This window comes from Corvus moneduloides, chromosome Z, assembly GCF_009650955.1.
Source record: "Corvus moneduloides isolate bCorMon1 chromosome Z, bCorMon1.pri, whole genome shotgun sequence".
Lineage (NCBI taxonomy): Eukaryota > Metazoa > Chordata > Aves > Passeriformes > Corvidae > Corvus > Corvus moneduloides.
Window position 1 is genome coordinate 2,037,569 of NC_045511.1, and position 15,481 is coordinate 2,053,049.

A 15,481-nucleotide genomic window follows, 5' to 3' on the forward strand; every position below is an offset into this window, starting at 1 on the left:
CCAAACTTCATTGAACACATCCCCTCTGAGCATAATGGGAAGTTGGGCCTCTAGTTCATATCTGGTCAACGCAGTTATGGACACATGCAGGGAGATCCAGACGGCAGTGACACTGGAGATGCTTTATAGCATCTTATTTGGTTTCCAGCCATTTTTTGGTGCTGGTGTCATAAGGTCTGGTGTCCGACAGCTCCTTGCATGGAGTTCCAGACAAGGCAGGGCACCTAAAACAGCACCTGTGATCACGGAGGTGAAGTCCAGCCATCTCTGGTAAAGATGAGCACTGAAATGAGGTCTCCCATTCAAAGCCTTGATCCCCTCAAAGCCTTGGACTTAAGAGTAGCTGTTCTCCTAACCTTCTCCACAGTTGTACAGCCACCATAAGCTCCTGTGCCCCATTCCAAAATGCTCACAAAAATTACAGAATCACACAATGGTTTGGGTTGGAAGGGACTTTAAAGATCACATTGTTTCACCCCTGCCATGGGCAGGGATACCTTCCAGCAGACCAGGCTGCTCCAAGCCCTGTTCAATCTGGCCTGGAACATTTGTGAAGAGCCATCAGTGACAACAACTCACCGACCTCCAGACCAGCCCCTGATGCCTCACAGTAAAAAGATATCTAAAAAATACTGAGTTTTGATGAAAACCACCTCCACCACAGCCTCCACCACAGCCACATGCTGGAGTTCTGGATTTTTTTTGGTGGAGCAATTATTTTGCTTTCTGTGAAGCAACATCATAAGACCCTGAGCCTATCCAGCAGAGGATTACATTTCTATCAAGGTTTCATAACAGTGACATGGTTTGCCAGTGGTACATAAAGTCTTTCAACCAGTAGCAGAGACAGAGACAAACAACCTGCAAAAGCCTCCTGATGCCATAAAGTCTACTGGTGGCTTGGCAATTTGGGTTAAATTTAGTCTGCAGGACAGGGGTCACTTCAGTCCCCAAGGCTGAGAAGAAAAAAAGGGTATAAAAAGTCTTGTGTTTTAGAGTTTTTATGCAATGACAAAGCCACTCTCAATAGAGAGGTGGCAACCCTGCAGCTGAGAAATACACCCGGCTCACTCCTGCCTCCTGGCATTAATAAAAACCGAACAATGAAAGGAAAGGATTAAATCTGCTTAGATGAGTATCTTTTAACCCTTCTGCATCGGTCTTTAGCTAGGCACATAAGGAGGATGGAGCAGATATGGAGAACTGTAATGGACATGCATCTACTGACGTCCTGCTCATGTGGACCACGTCCTGTTGAACTCATAAAGGTTTATCTTTCTCTTGCCATTAGTCTTGAGCCCACAGAGCTCTCTGACTTTCACACAAGTGCTTTAACCTTGCACATGCATAAAATGCAGAATCCTTTTGGCTGCTGCCAGCACCAGGAAAGGATCTGTGAGCATGGCACCCCTTCTGCGGTGTGCTCTGCCGGCAGGATCACGGCCGCACCACCTGCCCTCGGGGGTGATGCATGGCTGGGCATACTTCCACTGACATCCTCAAGCACGTAAGGCCTCAGTGCTGCTCACAATGCCAGAAACGAGAGGGTGGAAAACCTCTACTCAGCCCGCCACAGCTTGAGACATGGGTGACAGGCAAAACAAATTCCCCAGGGGATGCTAAATACCAACTGCTCCACCTCACTGCTTCCAGTGTTTCACATGGACCACTCGGATGATGGGAAGACCCTACATCTGCAGCTCTGGGGATGGTGCTGGGGCAGGTGACTCGCTCTTAGATAAGCTGGCCCAGGACTGATGCTAGATATAAATTTGGCTGCACTTCAGATGGCTTCTGCAGAGCTTTTGAATCATGTGTGTGCCCTGTAAGTACCAGGGCTCAGATTACGGCACAGGGATATCACAGAATCCTAGAATGGCTTTGGTTGGAAGGGACCTTAAAGCTCATCCTGTTCCAACCCCCTTGCCATGGGCAGGGACACCTTCCACTATCCCAGCTGGCTCTAAGCCCCATCCAACCTGGCCTGGAATGCTTCCAGGGATCCAGGGGCAGCCACAGCTTCTCTGGGCACCCTGTGCCAGGGCCTCACCACCCTCACAGCCAAGAGTGCCTTCCCAATCCCTAAGCTAATTCTGCCCTCTGGCAGTTTAAAGCCACTGCCCTTTGCCATGCTGTGTCCTGCTCACTGAGCCATGGTAAAAGGCAGCAAAAGGTGTTGATAAGAGACAAAGAACCTCCAGACCTCACCTCCAAGAGTTCCCTCCTGCCGAGAAGTTGCAGTGCTGCCCAGGAGCTCCACCCGCAGCTGAGTCACACCAGCTGCATGTCCATACGGTGTCAGGAGATGGCTTTTTGATCATTCGAGGACTGCTCCTTCAATGGGGAGCCTGGTGCAGGCTTTGTTCTCAACAACCTCCTCTATGGAGGAGTGGAGTCCCTGTGCTGTGACCCCTGGCAGAGCCTTCTGCTTGACGCCTGGAAGGAAGGGCAGTGGGGCAGGGCGATGCCAGGGTGTCTGGCCAGCACAGCTCTGTAGGTCGAAAGGGCTCCTGGTTGACCCTTCCCGATACCATCTCTGCCCTGCTCCATCATCACCTCACCCTGAGAGCAGCTGCTGGGCCAACCAGATGCAAATGACAACAGGTCCTACCCAACAGCCTTGTGAGAGGGCATGGCAGTAACTACAGACACAGGGAGGAACGACTTCGTGCTGCTGCAACTCCCTGCAGTTCCCTCTACCTGTTACTGCCTTGGTGTCAGACCTTCCTCTGACTTCCAGTCTTAATTAAGTGGCCAGTTTTATCCACTTGCTGCTCGCAGCAATGTGTTTCTTCAGCAGAAACTGCCCTTCTGGCCCTGCACCTTCTACCCCCGGGTACCTCGAGAGCATCTGCATCTGCATCTGCCTCCAGCCTCTGCCAGGCAAGGCTGAACCAGCTGACATGTGCGAGGCAGCATTTCCTTCTCTGTGCTCCCAAGTTTATTTATCTTTCACTTCCCCAGGTGACCCTGGATTGTCTTATTAACAAACAGAGGAACAAAAAAAGGCAGAAAACTTTTGCTTTCCATCTTATCTCATCTTAAATCCCCCTTGCTTATGGCTCCATCTCACTCCAGCACCACACGGTCCTGCAACTCCCACTCAACCTCGTATCTTGTCCCTGAATGAGGAGATCTTGCCCTTGAAGGAGCAAGCTGGGCCAAGCTGATTCCTGTGGTGTTTTACGACAGGGTGAAGCGGTAGAGTGCCCTTTATGGTGTTTTGAAAGGAAATTGTACAGGAACAATGTCCCGAGCAGCATGGCTATTGAAAACCCTTCACAAAAGGAGTTTGTCACAAGAGGAAAAGCAGCTTAATCAGTCGAACTAATCACTGTAGGTGGTTGAGTGTCCCCGAGGGTCTGTAAAATTAAATATAATGGGAAAAGAAATATATCACAGCTTGCCTACGCTCCTCAGTGGAGCCGCCAGCGGATATGGGACGTTCCCTGCCTGGCCCCGAGCCCGCCGTGACCGTCCTCTGGGCAGTCCCTAGGCAGAACCACCTCCTTGAAAGACCCAGGCCAGGGCCACATGGCTGGGCTAGGATGAGCCCCAGGAGGTTTCTCAGCAGAGCAGGCTCTGGCTGCAGAGTGGGGACAGGGATGCCCACTCCATGCACTCACCCCAGATAACCCAGTGCGCGGCGTGGGCGTCAGCAGGAGGGTCAGTGGTGCTTACACAACCCTCCTGCTTCAGGAAGAGGAAACCGTCCCTGACAGCCACCCGGGGCTCTCCAGGGAAGGAGGATATTTCTGCCTCCCCCAGCTCTGAATCTAATTAAGTCCAGAAAACACACAAACACACAAAAAAATAATCCAGGCTGTTTTTTCCTGATCATTTAAGTGCAAAGCCAAGTTAACGCTAGGAAGTAAATAAATTCAGACAATGCTAGAGAAAACTTGGGGACATTTCTGTAATTCTGTCCTTGAAAGCTTTAAGTATTTGGGGCATGCTGAAGGGAGATGGAGAGAGCTCCTGAGACTCTATGCTCCCAACCCTTCCCTCCATGCATGAGCCAGGAGGATCCATGCAGCCTTCTGCTGCAGCTCCCCACACAGGGGATTTATGTAGGGTGGATTTCCCAGGTGCAGAAACACTCCTCTTAAAATCTCATCCAACAGGAGGAGGAGATGACACAAAGCTCAGTCACAGCTTATGGTGATGGTTCTTCACCAGAGGCTGTCTGTGATCCCCAACAATCCTGGCTGGGACTGGCAGGGCAGCCTCTCATGGCTTTGGTCACACCTGCTGCACAGAAGAAGCACAAGAGATTCCCACTTTTCCTACTGAAAAGAGGAATTCAGAGGCCTCTTTTGCAAAGAGAGGATTAATTAACTCTCAGGCTTTCACTCCATCCTCTCCAGGACATGGGGCTGTTCTCTCTGCCATCCTCTCCTCTTCTTGCCCACAGACAAGGACCACCAAAAGCACCGTGAGGTACCAGCCAGCATCTGTGCACACCCAAGATTTGCTCTTGGTAAGGTATTCAGCCTGATTTGTCTTTTGAATCCAACAAGATGTTGGATCAATGTGATTTCAATGGTGCAAACTTTTTAAGACTTTCCCAAAAACCTTTTCCTGGTCCTCAGAAAAACTGTGCAGTTGCTCAAGTGACACAGAACCATTTCAGTACTGCTAACTAGAAGACCAAGAAGTAGGTACAACCTCACCTGCCTTAACCCATTGCAACTCCATATATTGCCTGTAAATCCTATCTGAACTGGCAGTGGTTTTTATCATTCCTACAAGGCTGGGCAAGCCTCTGTGCATGCACTTCCAGGCATTTCCAGGCCAAAGGATTTGGCCAGCTGGACTCTCCATCCCAAACACATCACACCAGGAGGCCATGGGAACTGGGGGAACCCTGTGCAACATAAAGTCAACTTGAAATGCTTAAAAAGTGGGGATTTTGAGAACTTTTTGAAAAACAAGGGGCCAAACCCAGAGCCCACCTGCCCAAGGAGATCACATCCCAGCATAGCTTGCGCTCTTCTACCAGAGAGGTACTGGGTTGGGAAAGGTCAGAGGAGAGGACTTGAGAAATGGGTCTGGAGTGCCCCATATCCCACAGAATTTTTTTTTCTTGCAGGAGAGGTCCTGCCACTACCCAGGAAAACTCTCTCCTTCCCTAGAGGTGGTTGCCTTTGGGAGGTCAAACTAAGTGGCCTTTGGTGCCTTTGGACAAGGTAGGAAAACATCTGCCTGTGCTGCTCCCCTTCCATGACCCCAGCAAGCAGTGATGCCCTCCACCAGTCTCATCAGGAGGTGGCAGTCCCACCTCCTGACTCCAAGCCAACAGAGAAGACACTGCCTGCAGGATTTCTGCCAGGAGAGGTGGGGAGGTTGATACCTCTCCTGCTCTGATCATAAGCTCTTTGCAGGAAGGACCTCACCGCCTTCTGCAGGCTTTTACAACACCCTGTGCAACCAAACCCTCCAGCAGATGTTGACTGCTGTTATGGAAAATGTGCCCAGTTTTTTTTAATGACATCTAATTTGCTCTTCATACCTATTTTATACAACAAATGAAGCATGCATCCATGGAAAAATCATAGGATCCCAGAATGATTTGGCTTGGAAGGGACCTTGAAGACCACTCAGCTCCAGAAGCAGGGACACTTTCCACTAGGCCAGGTTACTCAGAGCCCCATCCAACTTGGCCTTGAGCATTTCCAAGGATGATGTATCCACAAAACCAGAAAAAATTACTTGGGGAACATAAAAACATAGCACATATGCAAGGAGAGATCTATGGGTCACTCCCTTGGGGTTGCTTCTCCCTAAGAGAGTGCAAGGTGTGTGGCAGAGACCTCAGGGTAGGTGAGCTGTGCTCCTCCATAACCCAGGGACAGCATTTCCCGAGGAAAGGTGACGGGAAGGAAGCAGAGACAGGTGCTATTTATAGCAGGGCTGGACACCAGCGTCATTCTGCATGTGAAACAAAAGGTGCTTTCGCTAGCCCAAGACATGTCCCCATCTGAATGGCACTGGCAGGGAGGCCAGAGAAGCCCACACACGTTCTGGGAGGGAATCAGTACCATTTGTAAGACCAGCTGGGGAAAAAAAAAAAAGGCAGATTTCTTGGTACCAATGTGCTTTATCAGCTTTTTTTGTAGTAGGTGTGTTATATAAAGCTCCAGCTAACCCAAAGGTCACCTACAGCCAGGCAAGGCCAGCTGGACCTGGGCATCGAGCAGAGGCCAAACTGGGGGTTGACACCTTGACCCAAGCTGGATGACCACTTGTGAGGGTGACTCCTGCACCTGGCAGGAGATGCCCACCACGGTCAGTGGGGATTTGTCCACCTTGGACGAGGCAAGTGCTGGGCAGGGAAAGCCCGTATACCACGCGCAGGCATTACTTGTAGGGCCCAGGGTGCTGCTTCAGGACTCACCAGCTTCAGGAGAAGGGGAAAAGCTGCCCCATGAAAACCAGACCCAGGTGTGCCCAGGACTTTGGGGCCTCTAACCAACTTAGCAGGACAACCTCTTCTTGCAAATTCACTGCATGCCAGCCCTACTCCCATCTTTGGCTGCTACCAATCACCTTTCTAGGAAACCAGACCTTCTTCCCTTGGGTCCAGGTATCCAGAGCTGCTTCCCAGCCCTTTCCCAACCCATGCACCACCAAATGGCCCTGCTAGGCCTCTCCCAAACCTCACTGTCTCTGATGTCCCCTCCACACTCTTGCAATTTTGACTCTCTCTGTATCCAGATAAGGTTTTAAACAAAAAGCCTGTAACTCCCAACTGTTCTGCCTGACATAAAATCTCACCCTGAGGAATTTTTATATCACCGGTGTGGCTCCACCAGCTCCGGAATGGAGCTTTTCTGCCCCAGAATGATGCCTGGGACATTAAGATAATAGCACTGCAATAAAGTGTAAACAGCTTTGTAGTCTGTGTTCTGATACAATCTGTTGTTTTTCTCCTATTCTCTTTCTTGCCCCCTATTCCTGCCCTTTTCTCCCCCTACTTCTGTCATGCTTTCCACATAAAATAAACATTCTGAGAGCTAACTCACTGCTAGAAATCAATTCTAAGAAGCAAGGAGCCCTCCAAGGAGCAAGTGCCCTCTTGGAGCAACTCAAGCAACACTAAAAAGGACTAAACCTGCCCTCCTAGTCCCAAATGCACCATAGAGACAAGGGACCCTGAAAACCCCCAGCAACACAAGTGGCATGGGGAGAGAGAGTCTGCTGAGGTTTCAAGCTGAAGGAAGAGAACGGGAACCATGCCTTTTCCTTTTAAATACTTTAAAAAATGTTTTTTCACTCCAGCTCCCTCTACTCAGGATTCTTAGCTTTTTGAAATTGAAAAAAACTGTGGTTTTCTGGCTAAGCTTTGACAGCACTGTGGAGGACTTGGGCAGAAGTGCATATCCTCTGCTCTTTCCATTTTATTTCATTTGAGACTGCTTAGGGCTGAAGTGACCCCACGTCTCCTCCGGAATGATGCTGGATCAATTGGATTTTAAAGCTTTTTTCTCTTGTCCTGGGACACTATCCCAGGGCTACTTGGCTGGGGCTGTATCTCACCCCGTGATCTTCCAACCCCAGCCCAAGGCAGTTTCTTTTGCTATCTCTCCTTGCTATCTGTGCAGGAGGCAGGGATGCCCTGGGGGGCTGAATGCTTCTGTCTGCTGATGGCTTATCTGAAGGGACCAGAAAGAAAAAAGAAACAGAAATGCACATTTGGCATGTTCCCTCCCACCCCTCCAACAGGCAGGGTTTTTTGGATGAGAGGGAAGAACCAACACACAGCTCCATGGTTCATCACAGCCTTGGGCATGGAGCTTCAGGCAGAAGACCCCTTGGCCCTGGTCTCCTCCTCCAAAGCATCAAGCACTGTTTGCATGGCAGAGGAAGACCAGAGATGGGAGCAGGACTCACCAACCTCCACTGTGATTCCTCCAAGGAGCCCAGCCCAGTACTCCAATTAAGATCACCCAGCTCAGTCTTGCAACACAGCAGACCTCAGCTTGGTTTTAAACATGTTTTGGTGATCACAGGGCTGCAACCCAGCTGAAATAAGACTTTTTCCCCCTGCCCCAAATCATGAAACTATATTGGCTTTTGAATTGTGTACAGCTAAAAAGGAGGGAGTCCCCAGAAGGAGAGGAAACGGAGTTTGCTGCTGACAAACCATCCTGACCACAGAAGGATGTTTCTAGGTTGCCTGAGAAAACTCTTTTTAGCTGTTTTTTTGGTCACTCAGTGAAGTTTAGGAAAACCAAACCACGCAGAGTTAACTACATCATAGCTGTTCATGAGATAAGAAGTGATGGGGAGATTTGAGGACACACTCCAAGGTGTCTGCCAAGCTTCACCAAAAATTTCCCCCTGTGACAGCTCAGGCACAGACTTCAGTTTATTCCAGGAGAAAGCACTGGCCACTTCTTCTCCTGTTCAGTCATCTTTCAAAGTCATGGTTTCAGAACTGCTTTATTGCCCTGGGTGTGTTGCCTCAGCTGCAGCAGAACAAGTCAGCAGAAATAAAGCTGCATGTACAACTAACTCCCTTACTGCTCGCTTCTTTTCACATTTAACCATGGTCACAATTCCCATCAAGGACTTTAGATGCCCTCATATAATTGAATATGCACTTTATACAATTAAATATCCAATCGACCCGATTAAATTAACTCAATGGATTGAAATCAATGCCGCAGGAATTCAGCTGCCTGTACAGCACATCCCCTCCTTCCCACAGACACCTGAGGCTGGCTGCGACCCCCTCTTAACCAAACCATACCCACTTTCCAGGCAACCTTGAAACTCAGCAAATTTTGCTTTTCAATAGAAGAAGAGAGAACAAATCCCAAGGACTCGAGCTTTTACAGACAATAGTTTGCCCGCTGTCTCTTTGAGTACAAGTGGGAGGATCTGGCTATGCAGGAATAAGTACAAGGAGAAGAGAAGGTCCTTAAGGTACTTCTGGAGCAATGCAGGACACATCCCAAAATATTTTCAGGATGTTAGTGCTCAACTAAGAGTTTATGCATTAACCCTGCTGAACAGCAGCACTGTCCAAAGATTCACCATGAGGCCGTTGAGGAAGATGTGCAACAAAGAAGACTAAAAAAAACCCCAAACACTGAAGAGGTTTCACCTACCTCCGGTCGTTTCTCCTCCTTCTGAACAGTTTTTTGGTGTGTGCGATTTCAGCTTCATGAGGCAATGGATGGTAACCCTGCAAAGCAGACGGAAAAGTAGTCATCAGCTCCAGGAGGCATCAACATGGAAAGGGTCAGAGAGGGGTAGAGCTGTACACTCAGCATGTGAGCATGGTAAAAGAAACAGTTCCCACCCAAACATCCTCACAACATCCCAGACCCTACAAAAGCAGGTCTGAAAACCCACAGACATGTTCTACGGTCTCAGGGCCATTGCAAGGAGCAGGGAATGAAGTTGTCTGCAATTTCTGTAGGGGAGGAACCACACAGGGCAAATAACTGGATCACAGATGTATAAATCCCATACATACCACAGACAAGGAATTCACCCACTTCACACATGACACTGGTGCACCTAAGCCATCCAAGTTCCCTGGGCTGCTTCCTATGTGTATTTTTCCAAAAAGGTGAAAAAATGTCTGTAAAGGAGGATGCTTGGCATCGTTTTGAGGATACTGGGGGAAGCCAACAGGAGCCAACAGGCAGGTCTGTTGGGGCTGTGCCCTCACGCCAGCAGGGAGGGAACAACCACAGCAGGAGCACCCCACTAAGCCTGCCCACCACGAACGAGTCAGCCCATGCCACCCCTGCAGCAAGGACAGGTGGGATCCACCCTGCAGGGAACAACTGAGGACAAGGATGGTAAATCATGTGACCAAGCACAAGATGAAAGAGGACAGATTTAGATGAGATACTAGGAAGACATTTTTTACTGGTAATCAAAAAGAAAGTCTTTACTGTGAGGGTGGTGAGGCCCTGGCACAGGGCGCCCAGAGAAACCGTGGCTGCCCCATCCCTGGAGTCTCCCAGGCCAGGTTGGATGGGGCTTGGAGCAACCTGGGATAGTGGAAGGTGCCTCTGCTCATGGCAGGGGGATGGAATTAGACGATATTAAAGTCCCTTCCAACCCAAACCAATCTAGGATCCTATGATTCCAAGACAAGGCAGTGGAAGAGCTGTGCGTAACTCCAGCTGCTGCCTTTCCAGTGCCCTCTTCCCACTGAAGGTGCCGACTCTGATGCGGTCTGTTCATCTGATAAGGGGGCTGCTGTATTTACCATCCTACTATGGGCATGACAAGGCTTTGTTAATGCTCACACAGAGCTCTGAGGTTCCTGGATGAAAGGCTCTACGTAAGTGCAAAGCATTATTTATTTTCCACGGACCACAGAGCTGTCATAACTATAATGAATTTTATTTATGCAGTATTGTCCTTCCCCAGCTGGTACGAGAAGCCCTGTAAAAGTTGCTCCTTTTATTTCCATCGCAATCTATCTCAGCCTGGAGCTCCAGCCACTGCTGGGAATCACCACGTGCGAGGGTTCATGAGGGAGCAGCCTGGGCAAGGGCAAAGGCTGGGTGGGGATGTGCCTCATCCAGCAGCAGCTTTGTGACATTGGCATGACAACATAACACACTGACTTCAGAGAAAAGCCGCTCTCTGAGTGAAGAGCCTGTGGAAATGACAGTTGATTTTAGTAGCAGTTACTGAGATAACAGTATTTTGAGTTTCTGTGTGGAAGACGTAATGGAGGAGAATGGTTGCTGGGGATGATGATGAATTTAGGCCAGAGAAGGCACTGCCAAGTCGAGGACAGATGGGATTTATTGTGACCATCCATCCTGACCATTGCAAAAAGCCTGGAGAAACTGCTGCTGCAGCAACTCTATCACTCCCATGGCAGCTGGAGTCTTCTCATTCAGAGAGCTTCACTCCTCCAGACTTCAAGGCATAAGGAACTCACCGAACCAAAATATAATGCCATTAGAAAAGGTCCAAAGGAGAGCTACAATGATGGTGAAGGGTCTGGAGGGGTCACACGAGAAGTGTCTGACATCACTGGGCTTGTTTAGCCTTGAGGAGACTGAGGTCAGACATCACTGGGGTCTGCAGCTCCTCCCAAAGGACAGCTCTGATCTCTGCTCTCTGTGACAGGGACAGGACCCAGGGAACAGCTGGAGCTGTGCCAGGGAGGTTTAGGTTGGAGATCAGGGAAAGGTTCTTCCCCCAGAGGGTGCTGGGCACTGCCCAGGCTCCCCAGGGAATGGGCACGGCCCCGAGGCTGCCAGAGCTCCAGGAGCATTTGGATAGCACTGCCAGGGATGCCCAGGCTGGGATTTTGGGGTGTGTGTGCAGGGCCAGGAGCTGGGCTGGATGATCCTTGTGAGTGGATTCCAACTCAGAATATTCTAGAATTCCATGATTCTGTAATACCTTAGAATCACAGAATGCCAGAATGATTTGGATTGGAAAGAACCTTAAAGATCATCCAGTTCCAACCCACCTGCCACAGGCAGGGACACCTTCCATTGGACCAGCATGCTCATACTGAAACTTTATTACTGAGGGCTGTGGTTTGAGTGTTCTTCATCACTCATTTTCCCAACTATTTATTTTCACTGAATGCATAGGAAGAGCTCAATATCTCTGAGATCTCTGTTCCTCTGAAAAATTACTTGAAATCAGCCAACAGATAACAAACGGAATGAGAAAAGGAAGGGAAGGAGGAGACACACACAGCCCAATCCCATCAGCAGAGCTAGTTTAGGAAATAAGACTAAAAATAGTATAATAATTAGTGAGACTGCTTCTTAATGTTGTACTACCACAGCAGGCTAATGCTTGGGGTGTTTTTAGGAATTTAAGCTGCATTGCAGACACATGTGCAAATACAATTACCTTGGAAAAATGAAACTATCTCCACTCCACTCAAGGACCAATTTCCTCTAGTGAAGCCCTCATTAAAGCCTCAGGAGCTGCCTTTCTGCTCTTTCCAACTAGAAACCATACGTACGGCAGTGCATTCCTGCATGTCCTCCTTGCAGAGAATCCCTGTCCTTCCTCAGACCTCTACCCACCAGCAGCTGATGTCAAGGGGATGAGAGATGAATTAATTACATGGGAATAACTTCCTAATCCAAGGAGCACTCCTGGACACCGTCTGTGCCTGAACAGAGGAGAACTTTGTGTCCCCATTTACGAAAATCAAACATCTCCCTTCTGCAGCCAAGCAGTTCCCTTCCTCAGTCCTCGTCATGAGACAATGTTTTGGAAAAAAACAGTCACTGATCCCTACTCTTGTCTATTTTAGTGCCTAAACAAAGCTAAATTTGGAAGGGAGAAAAGTTGACTCTTTTTTTTTTTTTTTTTTTGTGCAGTGAGCTGATGTAAAAGGAAATATCAGCAACTTGCAAGTAGGGCGGAACGGCTGGAGAAGACCAAAGGTAATGGGTGGGTGGGGGCAGAATCCCAAGGGCACGGTGACAGCTTTGATAACACAGCTCTTGCCTTGAGGCTGCTGCCCACCACAGGTCGTGCAGGACAGCTGTGGAAGTGCCTTCAGCAGAGCCAGCTCACTGAGGACAACGTGGATCTGAAAGGCAGCTCTTCCGTCTTTCAGCAGAGACGCTCCTTGGGAAGCCCAAATCCCTGAACAGAGCCAAAGGCAAACATCTCTGAAGGCAGAAGACCACCCTCTGCAGTGGGTCTACAAGAGGCATGGGTTTTTCTCCTGCTTTGGCCAGAAACACCATCAAACTCAGCTGCTCGTGGTTTTCATAGGCAGGTTTGCAACTCCTCAGCAGGCAGCAAAATCATGTTTGGTCTCCTTCCCACACGGGTTTTATTCTGATATTTATGCACAGGTGGCTGGAGAAGGTAACAAACCAGCATTTCAGTGCTGCTGGTTCTGAAAGCGAGGGGTGTGGGAAAAGCAAAGCACAAGGAGCCCATGGTCACAGGAAGGATTGCTAACAGGGCTAATTTTCAGTTTTGGATGCTAAACACTCTGTGGTTTGCATGGTGGGAAGCTTGGAGCAGAACCTGAGACGCCCATGGGACTTCTAATGCACATACGTTCCAATTTAAATCATAAACATACATGCTCTGACAAGAAGGGCCAGAAGCTCTGGAAAAGAAGGGTTGTTCAGGAATGGTCTGCCCTCTGGGCCAGTCCCCAGGAGACCAGCTGTGTTGTGACGTGCATACACATTTTTAGATTTTTGGGGGAAAACAACTCTTGGAGAAGGTGATGTCTGGCAAGCTCAGGTGACTGTTCTATGGCCAGCTAGGGAAACCTGTCATCTACTGGAATTGCTGCAAACAGAGGTCACAGGCAGCAGGTTTGAAGGCCACGTGCTCTCTTTTTGTGCTTTACCTGTCTGTCCAAGCTTCATCCCTGTCTGCCTGCCTGTGTGATTCCAAAAAGCTGCCCCCCCAGACCCATTTACATCAAAGTTTAATGGAAGAACAAATAAAAAGCTTTCAAGATCTCGTTGGCACTCTGCAGCAACCCAAGAGCCTCCACCTCTTCACCCACTGATACCTGCCCCTCCCCAGCAACATCCCTCTGCTGATCCCACCCCACACCCCAGCCCAGTAGCCTGCGGGATACTGGCTTGGGAGGGACACGAGGAAGAGGGGCAGGATCAGAAGAGGGAAATAGTTGGGTTTAGTGCTACCCTCCTACAAGAAAGACTTTGCTACGACCTTTCTCATGCCTCCTTTGCAGCAGGATCATCTGAAGAAGTTGGAGGAAGGCACCAGCTTTGCCTGTTAAACTGGGGACAGCAAATTTGGGGATAACAAATCTTAGAATGATTTGTGTTGGAAGGGACCATAAAGACCATCTAGTTCCACCCCTCTGCCAGGAATGGGGCAGCCACAGCTGCTCTGGGCACCCTGGGCCAGGGCCTGCCCACCCTCCCAGACAGCAATTCCTTCCCAATATCCCATCCAGCCCTGCCCTCTGGCACTGGGAAGCCATTCCCCGTGTCCTGTCCCTCCAGGCCTTGTCCCCAGTCCCTCTGCAGCTCTCCTGGAGCCCCTTTAGGCCCTGCCAGGGGCTCTGAGCTCTCCCTGGAGCCTTCTCTTGTGCAGCTGAACACCCCCAGCTGTCCCAGGCTGGCTGCAGAGCAGAGGGGCTCCAGCCCTGGAGCATCTCGGTGGCCTCCTCTGGACTGGCTGCAGCAGCTCCAGGTCCTTGTGCTGTTGTTCCCCAGGGCTGGGGCAGCTCTGCAGGTGGGGTCTCCCCTGAGCGGGGCAGAGGGGCAGAATCCCCCTGCCCTGCTGCCCACGCCGGGGATCAGCCCAGGGCACGGGGGGTTCAGGGCTGGAGCAGGTTCAGCCTCTCTTCCATGAACACTCCCAAGTCACAATTTGATAAGCAGGAATGAGGTAGAGCTTTCTGATCCCAGTGGTTCTTCTGTGACCACCCCGAGGCAGCAAATCGCGGCAACTCCTTTGGCATCTGACAACAACAGCCTTACAAAAGAGATAGCTCTATCTGGGACCAATCTGCACCCTCCCTCCTCCTCCTCCTCCACTGCTGCAATTCCCAAGTGCAGCTGTTGCCTGAGGTGGCTGAACTCATGGGTGTTTCACAAAGATTCGAGGGGCCTCTAGGGGTTTGGGTTCATTGCTTCATCCCTGTGGTTTTACAGCCTGACTTTCAGATGGGAAACCTCAGCCCACAAAGCAACTGTCTTCACTCATAACAACTTATTCTGCCCCTTTCACAGATGTTCCCCATGCAGCAGAAACACCCCCAGCCTGTGATCGTCAAGCAGGTGAAGACACCTGAATAGAAACAGCAACGCTGAAACCCTGAGTGTGAACAGAAGGTTGAGAAAAGCACTGTACTGATGGAAAAAACCAACACTCAGGTGATGAGAGAAGGAAATGCTCCAGCCACAGCACGGGATCAGTCCTGCTGGAGCTTTATCTCAAGAACCTTTTGTGCCCTCAAGAAACATCCGCTCTCGCTTATCTTAAACAAATGGTTGCAGAAGGCCTGAACTGAACAAACAGGTTATTAGGCCTGAGGTAGGAGCTGGGAGTTTCGCTGGGTTTTATTGCACACAAAGTTCAGGGTGGGTTTATTTTCTGGGGGAGTGGGAAGGGTGAGGTGGGGCTGGGATCACTGAGGACAACCCATCTGCCCGTGCAAAGGGAACAACAGAAATACTGAGGCTGGAGGGAGCGTAAAAACAGAAATATGTTGTGGTTCCAGAAATGAGCAGCAGAAACCCACCCAGTGAATTGCAACACCCTGCAATAAGGCTTTCATCTGCCTATAGGATGGATTGTCCAAGGCAGGGAAGTCCAGGACAGCATAGAGCTGCAGATATATTTAACTTTTATTGTGCCAGTCCCATAATCACGGTGCCTATGGTGTTCAATGTGCCAATATATTCAGTACAACCGCCCCAGCCAGCCCCTTGCACATGAAAAGCATGGCAGAGGTGCCACTGGCAGCATCCCCATCACCTCCATCCACCCAAGGCTGGCATTTCTCCTGGAGGCG

At 49.8% G+C, this 15,481-nt stretch overlaps 1 protein-coding gene across 6 annotated transcripts in view; it reads right to left on the bottom strand.

The window, feature by feature from the left end:
• CTIF (cap binding complex dependent translation initiation factor) overlaps window positions 1–15,481 on the bottom strand; it is a 149,161-nt gene that overhangs the window by 59,046 nt on the left and 74,634 nt on the right. For all 6 annotated transcript variants that reach the window (XM_032095656.1, XM_032095655.1, XM_032095661.1 and 3 more), the window contains one exon: window positions 9,117–9,193. In XM_032095656.1, coding sequence (XP_031951547.1) covers window positions 9,117–9,193 — 77 coding nt within the window. The remainder of the gene's footprint in view (window positions 1–9,116; window positions 9,194–15,481) is intronic.